At 36.6% G+C, this 12,327-nt stretch overlaps 2 protein-coding genes across 7 annotated transcripts; one reads left to right on the top strand and one right to left on the bottom strand.

The window, feature by feature from the left end:
* Positions 1-1,030: 1,030 nt before the first annotated feature.
* On the top strand, positions 1,031-7,739 carry LOC105113040 (nucleolin 1-like). Of its 4 annotated transcripts, none has more exons than XM_011009030.1 (10): positions 1,031-1,439; positions 3,492-3,592; positions 3,709-4,072; positions 4,534-5,373; positions 5,494-5,551; positions 5,801-5,847; positions 5,933-6,039; positions 6,127-6,214; positions 7,053-7,353; positions 7,470-7,739. In XM_011009030.1, exons 1-10 carry the CDS (start codon positions 1,317-1,319, stop codon positions 7,565-7,567), a joined length of 2,127 nt encoding a protein of 708 aa, XP_011007332.1. In that variant the 5' UTR covers positions 1,031-1,316; the 3' UTR covers positions 7,568-7,739. The 4 variants fall into 4 exon arrangements, with proteins under 4 accessions (XP_011007332.1, XP_011007331.1, XP_011007333.1 ...); XM_011009029.1 differs by having other exon boundaries at positions 5,786-5,847; XM_011009031.1 differs by having other exon boundaries at positions 5,786-5,847; positions 7,454-7,562.
* A 1,730-nt stretch (positions 7,740-9,469) lies between these two features.
* On the bottom strand, positions 9,470-10,753 carry LOC105113039 (uncharacterized). 3 transcript variants are annotated; one of them, XM_011009026.1, is made up of 2 exons: positions 10,370-10,753; positions 9,470-10,252 (listed from the first exon to the last, which is right to left on the bottom strand). In XM_011009026.1, the coding sequence occupies exons 1-2, from the start codon at positions 10,540-10,542 to the stop codon at positions 9,550-9,552; spliced, it is 876 nt and encodes a 291-aa protein (XP_011007328.1). In that variant the 5' UTR covers positions 10,543-10,753; the 3' UTR covers positions 9,470-9,549. The 3 variants fall into 3 exon arrangements, with proteins under 3 accessions (XP_011007328.1, XP_011007329.1, XP_011007330.1); XM_011009027.1 differs by having other exon boundaries at positions 9,470-10,256; positions 10,374-10,753; XM_011009028.1 differs by having other exon boundaries at positions 9,470-10,358; positions 10,521-10,751.
* Between the last annotated feature and the right edge of the window lie 1,574 nt (positions 10,754-12,327).

Genomic DNA, 12,327 nt, shown 5'->3' with positions numbered 1-12,327 from the left:
TTTTTATTTTTGTTTAACATATATATATATATATATATATATATATATATATATAATGAATATTGTGAATATTTATTCTAAAGGTCTCATAATGTATTTATAACTCATGAGTTTTGCCATTTTATGAAAAGAAAGAATTGCAGTGTAATTAACTTGATAATATTTAATAAAAAATAAATATTCTTTACATCCATGTTAATGTTAAATGAAAATTTAACAAGGTCTTGAGTTTTTTTACATACCTAAAAAGATGTGGGGGAGATTAAAGCTTTAAGACATCAAATATAATCCAACCTACTGAGGTTGGGTTGTTTTTTGAGATTAGATTCAAGAAATGTTAGTTATTCTTCTAAAATTATTATTAATTTAAACTTTATTGTTTGTCAAGCCTAAATGTATTGGATTGACATATTTGTCAAATTCATATAACCTTAAACTTAATAAAATGTCAAGTTTAAGTGTTTTGAGCTTAGTTGACTATCAAATCCAAATAATTTAGATTTAATATATTAGATATGTCATATTTATCATAATTATGTTATTAAATATGACATAGTATAAATTAAAATGTCTTAGTTTAATAAACACATATATTTATTGCATCTAATAAGTAAAAAGTTAAATATATCATTAACCAACAACTTTATTATTATTTTTTTTGGATAAAAAGTATAAATAAATAATTTTACTGTTTATTTTTTTAAAGATAAATCTGCATACGGGCAAGTGGAAAAGACTAAACTGCCCCTGCAACAAGACTTCCTTGTCTTTTCCTTTTTTAACTGCGAGGCAAAAACATAATTTCGCTATAACAGTGTCCAGTGCAAAGTTAAAAAACCCATGCCGTTAATATTTTGTTCATAATATATATACAAACGCAGTCTCGCAATTTCAAAATTTATTATCCATCTAGATAATAATGGTGATAAAAATTTAAAATTTAAAAATTTATTTTTTTATAATTTTAAGTTTGAATTCTATATATAAAAGCTGTCCGGATACCACATTAATCAAAAAAAAAAAATTATCTCTTTTAAAAATTCCACACCCCTGTCATAACTCCGGAAATTTAAAATCCTCTGTGGTTTTTTTATTTCCATGAAACCCCATAATTCTCCCCCACTTTCCCGAGAAAATCTTAACCCATCCACATTTACTTATGACACCATCTCTATCAATGTCGAAGAATTTTTATTGCCGCTTAAACCCTCAAACTTAGGTTTTGTTTTCGGAATCGTAGACTTTCAATCATTGGTTTTTTGCGGGCGATTTAATAGCCGGAAAATTTAATCAGGGTTTCTGATTATTTGAGAGAGATGAGAAGCGTGGATGGAAAATTTAGGGTTAATTTCAGTGTAGATGGAGCCGCTTTGTTGAGAGATAGAGTTAGCGAGAAGCTTAAGGAGTTTATGGGCGATTACACTGACGATGTTCTTGTGGTACGCATTTATATATGAGTACATGAATAATAAATTTCGTTGCTTTTTTATTCTTTGAAATTTTGATTTTCGCGTTGCAGTGAATCTATTCTTTAGGGTTTAATTTGACTGGCTAGTTTTGGAGTCTAGATATCGTGTTATTTTTTGTTTCCTTCTATGAAATGATGGGGTTCATTTTATCCCGACTAGTTTGGGATCGAGTTTAGCTAAGTTGAAGTGAGTTTATGCTGTTATGAACTGGTTCAGGAGAGGTATTTGTGGAATTTCATTCTGTGATTTTTCATGTAGTGGAAAATGCTGTTGCTGGGCTAACATTGAGAGAGGTGAAAATGACATAAATTTAGAATCTGTTAGAGCTGTTACTTGTTAATGTCAACGGTTATGTGGACATGCACGGTGAGATAATTGTTGATAGCGCGTAGGTGAGAAGATAAATGGTGAAACTGTAATTGCTACATATTTGCTTTTGAACTAGAGAATGTTCAAAATAGTGTGAGGGAAATGTGCCGAACATTTTTGAAAATTGACCTCATTTTCGGCGTGCATAGTTTGTTGAATGCTGTCCAACCCTCTGGGTGTTTTTAGGGATTTTGCATTTTGGAATTTTATCTGAGGCTATTATGATTCTGGATGTCTCGTTGATGGTTGATATTTTATCACTGCAAGGAACTCTGTGGGTGGATTGCATATATATTTTATTCGCAATGACATATTTTATTTCCTCATGTGGGCTGAGGTTAATGAATTTGAATACCTTGCAATAAAGCAGGGTTACCTCCAGGAAATTGGTTAGGTGTAGATTGTGGGAACTTTTAAGGTTTTGCTCTAAGGTAAGATTCACATGAATGACTGTGCACATGATAGGGCATGGTCTCATGGGGGCTGAGCATGCTACATGATTATTGGAATTCTGTACTATATAGAGAAGTTAGCAAAGGCAATACGTTATTTAGGAATATGAAAACAAGGTAAGGAGTATCAAAACCTTGCAGGATTTAGAATTTGTACTTGAGATTAATTTTAGCTGCTTGGCCTCATTCACATGGACTGTTCAGTTATTTGAGTGGACTTTATCACGTGAGCCGGCATTTAGCTGACTGAAGTGTTGACCAATTGGTTTTGTTGTATCATGTTGCTCTCATTGGTGCTCAGGTACACGTAGGAATTTAATTCAGACTGGACATGGATTTCTGAGTTGGTTCTTTTTTTCTCTGTATAAAAAAAATAAAAGGATCCTTTTGCTTTCATTTATTTTTTTGGGTGATTTGACTATGGGACTAATTTTCTGAGTTTGGTACAGTTGTGGGTATTAGGTCAGGATCGTTTACAGTTTGAGCTGGACTCTGGCCAGAAGTGGGAAGCCGATGCACTTGTGTAATTTTGAGATGTTTATGTATGTTACAGGGCATGCTTTGAGAGATTCTGTGACATAGGTTGAGAAGAGAAAAGCAGTAAAAAACAGCATTTACAGCTGAACAATGGTTAAGATATGAACAAAATTGAAGCTGGAACAAGATAATGAGGTTTAGGGTTCACCAAGAAACCTCTAAAATCTGAACAGATTGATAAATATAAAAATAGTCCTAGCAGCCTTTTTAAACCAGTTAAAGCCCTAGATCTTTGCAGGAAAATGATTCACTAGTCTTATTATCAATGCAACAAAACTTAACCTCGGTAAATATTTTAGAAGTCACATGGTAATACTCTTAATAATAATTTCAGAAAATAAAACTAATTTTAAGACTGAACCTGTGCTGTTTTGTCTATAAATTTGAGTAGCATGGAACTACCTCCATCTTTTTTCCTATGTGGTTTATAAAGGTTCAATCCTAAAAGTTCTTCCCAATGTCAGTTCTATACATCACATATTTGTTTCCAGAGTGATGTTCTTCTGTTATTGATACTGCATTTAGCATGTTTAAGTCCTGTTAGTTATTAGTTGGGTCTTAAAAAGCACATTCATAATACATTTCTATTATTACGATATTCCATGGTTCATCAGAGGGTTTGACAAATTTCTCCTCCATGCTTAAAATATAAATTTTTTGGCAGGAATATGTAATTGTCTTGCTGAGAAATGGCAGGGATAAGGAAGAAGCAAGAAATGAATTGAATGTTTTTTTGGGGGATGACAGTGAGTCTTTTGTATCCTGGTAATTTGATTCTCATTCCAGTTATTGATACCTTTGATATTGTAGAAAATATATTATTGTTAACTCTGTTTTAAGTCATTCCCATTTGTATAGAGAGATCACTTGTTTTTTAACAGGCTGTGGGATCACTTGGCTACAAATCTGGATTTGTATATACAACCTCAGGAGACTGGCACAGATGAAGTGGCCAGAACAAATCCCACACTGGTAGAACAGACTGGGGGGAATGAATCTCATCATATGGATTCTGAACCCCAAAAAGTGAAGCCTGATAATTCATATAGAGGCCAGCATAAAAGAGAATGGAAAGGTGTAGTGAGAGATCTGAACCACCGGCCTCCTCTTCGAAGCTCTGTGGTTGTCAATATCCATCAGGAGGAAAAAACTCATTGCAAAGTCATTCGTGCAAGAAGATCTACATCTCCCCAACCTCCACAGCAGAAGAAAAGGAGTCAGCATGATGAGCGACAACATGTGAAGGTTTGGATTTCTAGTTTTTCTTTCATATTTGATTGAGTAGTATGGCCTAAAAGTAAATTACTTTTATTTTATCTAAATGGGCATTAACAGGTGTTCTTAAAATCAAGAATGGAAATTAGGAGATTTATGATATAATCTAAAGCTACCAAAATCATAATAAAACTCTACAGAATTCATGTTTTGTTGGAAATTAGGAGATTTATGTTTCTGCTTTGCTTACAAACTTGAGGCCATAGTTTTCTACCATCACTCAACCTATAAAACAGCTTCCATTGCACATTATGCTGCACAGGGTTTCCACACTAAGAAAAAAAAAACTTCAACTGTTAAAGTGAACTTACACAATAGATTAAATAATTCCCTGTGGTTCAGACATACCTGCTCTCTTCTTCTTCTCCTTCTTTTTTATTGAAAATAAGTGCTTTGTCATCAAATTTTACATCCACTAACAAGCTTTTTAGCAGAGGGACACAGTTTCTCAAGCAACCAGTCGTGCTCCTCGACGACTACTTCAGTTTGCAGTGAGAGATGCTGTCAGAACTTTGAGACCATCAGGCATGGTAAAAGAACCCTCACTGAAGCGTCTTCGTTCAGTAGTGTCTACATCCACTGAGGACACATCATTGGTTGATCGTCCTAGGAGGCTCCAGTCAATTGCAAGAGTTCCAAAACCCATGGCTACTGTATTAAAAGCTGTGCAAGAAGCTGCTGAAGATGTAGTAAAAGTTAAATCTTCAGGAAGCGTGTTTGATCGGCTTGGTCGTGATATGGATGCATCATTGACCACTGAACAAGTCACTGAATTTAGAGATGCTGTTGTTGAAGATGATGAATATGAAGAACTTAATGGAATTCAGGAGCAAAACCACTCAAACTATCCTCAAAGAAGCAAGTACTGTGGACATGCAGGGGCTATGAATATGATGGAGCATGAAGCTGGATTGACTTCTGATTTGATGTCTGATAATGAAGGTTATGATGATGCCAATGTTGTGGATCATAGGGTTATGGATGTTTCTCAAACTGGCACATCTTACGGAAGCAAGGGCGAGGATGCACTTATGTCAAAATACAATGTAGCTAAGGATCAGGATATATCTGTTTCAGCTGCAAACACTTCTCTTAAAATAGTAAACATTTCCGTGAATGTGAACACATGGAGGCCACCTCATTATGAAGAACCCAGGGATGCTGCAATGGATAATCAGAAATCGGTTCAGAATAATGAAGGAAATGCTGGGAGATTTGGTGCTAAGCTAATGAAGGAGGTTAGCAAGACTGTCTCAGTTGGTAATGGAAATGTAAGATACTCTTGTTTGCCTGGGTTCTTTATTCTTCTTGCCTTTTCCCTTATGAAATCACTTGCCATTCCTCCTTTGCATTGACTGATGACACTTTTTTTGTGGCGTGATGATGAACAGGCAAAACCTGCTGGTGATATTCAGCATGAACCTCAGAAGCCTCTATCATCTGCATCCGGTCAGTTCTATAGAATCTTCTAAGTGCCACTGAACCTGTTGTTCTAATATGAAATGAAATTTATGTGAGTTTTGTTGCGACTTATGGAGTTACCCATTTGGGTGTTTTTCATGGTTGACATCATCTCAAACTCATCTATGGCAAGACGGTCGCCATTCTGATACGTGTCCTGCTTGTTTCTTATGGCCATTTTTCAGTAATATTTAAATGAGGTTGTTTTGGATGATTCTTCAGGTCCATTTACTGCAGGTTGCCCCTTAGAAGATGCTGATTCTCGAACCATTTTTGTTAGCAATGTAAGTGCTGATGTGCATCAAGCTGTAGCTTTGAAGGATCATTCATCACTGTATTCTTGTAATATTTTCACCGCTTTATTCACAGGTTCATTTTGCTGCAACTAAGGACAGTCTGTCTCGGCATTTTAACAAGTTCGGTGAAGTACTTGAAGTGGTTATAGTAACTGATTCAGCAACAGGACAACCAACAGGGTGAGTTGTTTTACACTAGTCAGATCTGTTTCCTTGGCAATTTTGGGAATTGATTTTTTTTGGGGCTAAGTCAACATGACTATGCAGGTCAGCTTATGTGGAATTTATGCGCAAAGAGGCAGCGGACACTGCATTGTCTCTTGATGGCACCTCATTTATGTCACGTATTCTGAAGGTGATGAACATAGAGACCATCTTAATTTGCTACAAGCAGTGGTCGTTTCTGTATTGTTTTTTTTTGCTTGCATGTCTGTCAGCTGAGTAGTATGTTCTGTGCACTTTCCTTTTTTTCTCGAACTTTGTTTATTGGTTTGGTAGATATATGAAGTTGCCAAAATTTGAAAAAGTTAAATCAATGGCTGCATCAGCTTGAAGATTTTTTTGTTATGATGTCAATATTTACTATGAAAAAAATGAACCATGCTCGTGTGCTTTTGCTCCTCATCAGCTGTGACTTAGTAGTGGTTGTTTTGCAAGTTTTCTTGCGGCCACTATGTGTGCTCTTCTCATGCATGTGGGGGCTTGCAAGTCCCTGTGTGCCTGCATGCATTCATAAATGAAAAGTATCGCAAAAGTACATGGAATGACTCCATGATTGAAAGTTGTTGAGATTTGTTCGGTTGTATATATTTTTATAAGGCCTGAGTTCTTTTACAAGCATATATTGAGCAATCAAGTTTGAGTGCTTCTGATATCTTAGGAGCTTTAGATGATTTTAATAGGTAAAATGATAATTGTTCAATGTGGTGTTGTTTCACAGAAGTTACGTGGTCCAAGCTGGTAGAGTCACGCATGCCTGCTTGTAGATGAAGTGTTAAAACTGCAGTTTTCAATTCCCATTGATAACAAGGAAGCATCTTATTTTCTAAGGAGCAACCAGAACTTAAAGCATGCTTTCATTTTAGCTTGAAAGGATGGTAGCTATGATTTAGATTTCATAAGCAATTTGTTGGAACCGATGCACATTTTATTACTTTCTTAGGAGGCATCTTAACTATATTTTTGTCATGCAGGTCATGAAGAGAAGCTCTTCCAACAAAGAAGCTAATCCTATTACAACATGGCCCCGCATTGCCCGTGGATCTCCGTATACTGCTGGTAGGTTTTCTAGAGCGGCTTTTCCAAGAGGCACTCCTGCTGCATTTAGGCCTTGGCTCCATGTGAAACCTGGTGTGAGAAGTTTGCAGTGGAAGCGAGATGCTCAAGCTACTCCAGCTGGGAGTAGTGCTGCAGTCTCTGGCAGCAGTGTTATCTCCCCTTCTGCCCGCAGTCTCACCTATGTTCGCACAGAACCAAAACCAGATCGGTATTCGGGTACTGCCGGAGTTTGATAGCTCATGTTTTCTTTTCCCTGAACATCCAGATTTTGATAGTTACAGGTTGCATAAAAATGCCTGAATCGTAACTCTGGCAGATTTTTTGGTTCTAAGAAAGAGATGAATCCACAGATCCTCATCCTCGGATGAAGATTTTTCTGTACATGGAGGCATATGCTAAAATTAGCGAATACTTGAGGTGTAGTGAATAAGGAGGGTTTCTTATAGCAAATATTTTGGGGTAGTCTTTTTTTAGGGGCTGGAATTTGCTGGATCTGAATGGGAAAATACCTGGGAGGCTGGTACTCTCGCAAAGCTGTCCCACCCGAGTTACATACACCATTAGATTTAATTTTGTGAATAGGAAGGATGCGTAGACGATACGATTGTCTTGAGGGATTTTATTTTGTTCAGTTTTTTTTTTTAATTGAAAAAAGAGAGTGAAAAAGAAAACAAATAAAAAAATAAAAAGAATTGACTAAGTTGCTGTTGTTAGAGCATGTGCTCACCTTCTCTTTAGTGTGTCCAAAAATCAGGAAAAAAAAAAAAAGCATCGGGGGTTTTCGTTGCTTTGCTTTCATGTTATACTTGAAGATCTCCTAGGTTGGTTGGTGAACATGTTGCCAACTTTTACACAGGAAGGCGATATGTAGTCTTTAGTTTTCGCTTTGGTTGTGTTTTTTTTCATTGCGTGCTATCCATTAAATCAAACTTGGTCCAGGAAGCCATTACGTGAAGCAGGTGGGGAAATCATTCAGTTAGAAAAGCCCCTCGTATAATTCGTTGCCGAAACTTCGAAAGTTCCCGGATCTACAGCAACAGGTTACATCTACAATAGCAGTGGCACCCAAATAGGTGCCTTGCTGATCTCTTGCGTTGCTCCTATAGCCACTCTTCACGTTAAATCTGTGACAGCCCATCGCATGTGCCTCTACTTGCACAGTAGGATCGAGATCTGCTTTTTATTATACAGCAACCAAGCCTATGCCGTTAGATTAAGATAGCTAGGTGGCACCAGTATTTTACTTTGTACAATTCTTCCTCGGGGTTTTCATACAAGGCTGTTCGGCTATGAGAGTTTCATCCTACAAAACAGTCTCCTGGTGGGGTTCTTTGAGCAGGGAACAAAGTCGTAGCATCAAGGAGACCCCTAACATCATCCATATTCCAATAGATCATGTTAGGAGAGATCTGCAAGGTCAAGGGGCGTAAGTTCCATATGATGTTGCAAACTCACTCAAAAACGAGAATTCCCCATTAGATGACACCTTTTCAGTTTCTGCTCCTATCTTCAAGTGTTCTTTTGATCAGCAAAACATCTACTCTACGAAGAAAGTTTCTTCTTGTTGGGTGGCTGTATAGAACAATTTAGAATGAACGTACATGGTGCTTTTTACTTGAAGTGTGGCTGAATTTTCTGCAATTCCAAATTTTCTGGACAGCGTTGAGATTCAATTTCTGCACCTAAACCTTGATCGTCAGTAAAGCTTAACAATTACCATCAATATACGATGTTGTTAGAATCAACAATTCATGGATGGAACTGGTTTCTAGCAAATTTAAATGAAAATAGTATATCATTAAAGTATAGTTATCACTGACAGTTTAAAGAACATTCCTGCGTCACACACTAGAGCTAATGGCGGATGCAAGAAAACTTGTTCCAGTGTAGAAACTATTTAAACCTGTTTGGATGTTTGAACAACTGACTAACAAATGAACCAAGAGTCCAGACATGGCTGATATTATTGGATCAGCCAATGGACATGTCTAAGGGATTAAAAACTCAAAACCCTTATACCCATGAAGCTGAGTTGCACGAAGACTGAATTCCCAAAGGAGCTAGAAAGCATAAATCCCGTTATTGGTAGGGCTACAAATACAAATAATGACGATACCATTCAGACTTCCCTAATAGCTATCAAATCATTACTCCCATGGTCAAAATGGCGATGACGGCGAATCTGTTACATAAGAGTGGTATTCAACAGCAAAGCCCAAATAGACCTGGCCAAAAATAATAGGCACATTCGTACCCAAAATCGCGACCACCATGACAAGAATTTTCTGTCTGGGGCATCTTACGAAGTATAGCAAACACAACAATGTCAAAGACTCTTTAAGAAAATCTAACCATGAGAATCAACATTTATTATTATGATAACTGAGACTTGAAAAATCAAAATGGAAGAAATCATCTTGACAACGAAGTGATCAACAGCCCAACTGACATCCCCGCAATGCACAAAAAGGAAACCCCACGAACCCTCACAAAGAAGATATTCAAGTTTTTAGCAACCTGAAGTGTTAAAGTCAAAATCTGCAACCTTCCTAGCTCCTCCATCTTCTTAAAGAAGTACATTGGCTTCAATGATTGCCTCAACATAAAAGCCAATGTAAAAGGGAATCCGAAGGCCACAAAACTTTGAATTGACACCTCAGTCATGGGAGTTGCTTTTGTAACATAAGAAATCAAGGCTCCGAGTCCTAGTTGAACCAGACCCAGCACAGCAACAGCCCTGCTCAGACCATAAATATTCTTCATCATACTTTCCAAAACCTCTCTGGTCTCATTGGCTAAAGCTGAGAGATCCCTCTCTACAGTTGGTCCCTCAATTTCTTGGTGTTTGAGATCAGGGATTTGGCTTGGATGCTCGCTTTGGTTTTGGGACTTATCGGATTCTGATGGTGAATTTGAACTTGAAAAATATCTGGGTTTAAGGTTCAACAACCTAATAAATCTAGGATTTTTCAGCTCACTATCCAAACTAGAATCCTTGGATTTTGTAAAAATAGAACCTTTTTTATTGAAATCAGGGGTTTTAGCTGGATTTTGGGCTTTTCCAATAGCAGATGCGGAAAAAAAACTTGAACGAGTAAAGTCATGACCTCTGGTTTTAGTGCTAGAACGAGAGTACGATCTAATAAAATAGAGAGTAAGATTTGGGGGTTTTGGATCTATTAGTGATTGGTGTTCCAGAGTGGAGTAACGAGCAGGAAAGCCTGAAAAGGAATTAGAGATATTGAGATTAGTTTTTAAGGTTGGTTGTCGAGAAAGACTGGAATTAGAATCAAGGGAAGGGTGGTTTCGGGGTCCATGGGAGATCAAAAGGGAGGAAATAGACGAGGAAAGAGGGGGTTTTAGTAACTTATGAGAGAGCTTACGTGAGATCACCACGGAAGCCATACTGGTGTGGTGTGCTCTAAAATCTAAGACCAGAAATCTTGTAGTGGCTATTGATTTGCAGTGCAGACATACATCGGGTAGCGATGGTGGTTGGTGGAACGAATGGATTTTGACTTGTTGCAGAGCTTGAGGCCATGCCCGATTCTCTCTTTTTCAACCAATCCAGCCCAACCTAAATCTTCAGATTCACTTTCCCAAGAACTTATTCAATTGACGAGGTTCTACTGGTAGTAAATTATAAAATATAGCGACACCCGCACTCAAAACGTTGGGCCGTGGAAACCCTAGAGCCCGGAATTGAAAACTGAGCTTCGTTTATAGAAAAGCCATAAGAAACTGTCGGGCTCTAAGATACTTGGGCCGACTCTTGTTTTCCATTTGATACTCTCGCCTCCAATGTTCTACTTCGAGTAATTTCAAACTTTAATTTTTGCTTAGATTTTCTAGGTTGTGAACAACACTTTCGATTTCTTGAATAGCATCAGAAGGTCATCCTAGTACCAAGCTACGAAGCAATAATCAGGGACTCGAGTACTTCATTATCCAGCGAAAAATATTGTAACATTTTCATAAAATACATTAAAGTCACTACACAAACACACATTCTAGCTACGAAGAGTCTAATGCAGGATGACCCCAATACATAAAACACAAGGGAAAATCCAATTGCAGCAACCGAAGCCGAATAAGAAACAGCGCAGCCATTAGCCATTGCTGGCAAGGGAGCCGGAGCATCATCGAAAGCAAGGACAGTGATTTTTGAGCACACCATTGCAAGAAGCACAAGAGAAGAACCAGAAGAAAACTTCATACAGGCCATTGCCAAAACTACTTGCTGCCCAGAATAAAACTAAAAATATACGGTATCCTTGCTAGTTGCTACTTCAATGCGGGTTATTAATAGACCTTGTGATTACAGGGAGATATGCCTGGGAAGCCCATTTCATCTCTCAACGCATGGTTCGCATGCGTGCACCAGGATGAGTCCAGGAGGCAGCAGACTGTAATTCGTGTGAATAGTTGATGACGGCACGTAATGTAATGTTATCATTGTTTAGGAATACAACGCAAGCTAAAATTTAAATTTTTTTTATTAAAAATTAAGTTTTTATATGTTTTAGATTGTTTTAATATACTCATTTAAAAAAATAGTACTAATTTTAAAAATTAATTTTTTTAAAAATAAAAAAATTATTTTAATATATTTTAACATAAAAAATATTTATCAGGAATACATTTATAAGCAGACACTTAATTGTCTCCCAAGGAGCGTGACACAAATTCCTTTGTTTTCATTGATTGCACAATCCCCTGTGAGCCTGGCGCCCACCAATAAGCTGTCCTTGCACAATAACGGTGTTAAATTTCAGAAAGCATGTGCCGCAAGTGTTAGGGGCTTAAAATGTTGTTTTTTAAATTATTTTTTATTTAAAAATATATTAAAAAATATATATTTTTTTAAATATTATTTTTAATATTATTATATTAAAATAATTTACAAACACAAAAAATATTAATTTAAATTTTAAAAAATAAATATATTTTTTTTAAAATACTTTTAAAATATGAGAATAAACAGTTCCAAGTACAATTTAAATCTCGGAGGGCATATACTAATTCGTTTCACACAGACTGACAATCCAAGAAATAGTAACACTTAATTAATTTACATGAAATCTGATAGAATATTTTTTTTAATAAAAAAACCTCAACTATATGAACGAATGATAAGGCAGTGTTTTAAGAAATAACTTGAGTTGGCCTCCATTTTTTTAATATTAATAT

This window comes from Populus euphratica, unplaced genomic scaffold, assembly GCF_000495115.2.
Source record: "Populus euphratica unplaced genomic scaffold, PopEup_1.0 scaffold385.1, whole genome shotgun sequence".
NCBI classification, from domain to species: Eukaryota; Viridiplantae; Streptophyta; class Magnoliopsida; order Malpighiales; family Salicaceae; genus Populus; species Populus euphratica.
Note: the sequence above shows the minus strand (reverse complement) of the source record. Positions and strands in the feature narration are given on the sequence as shown.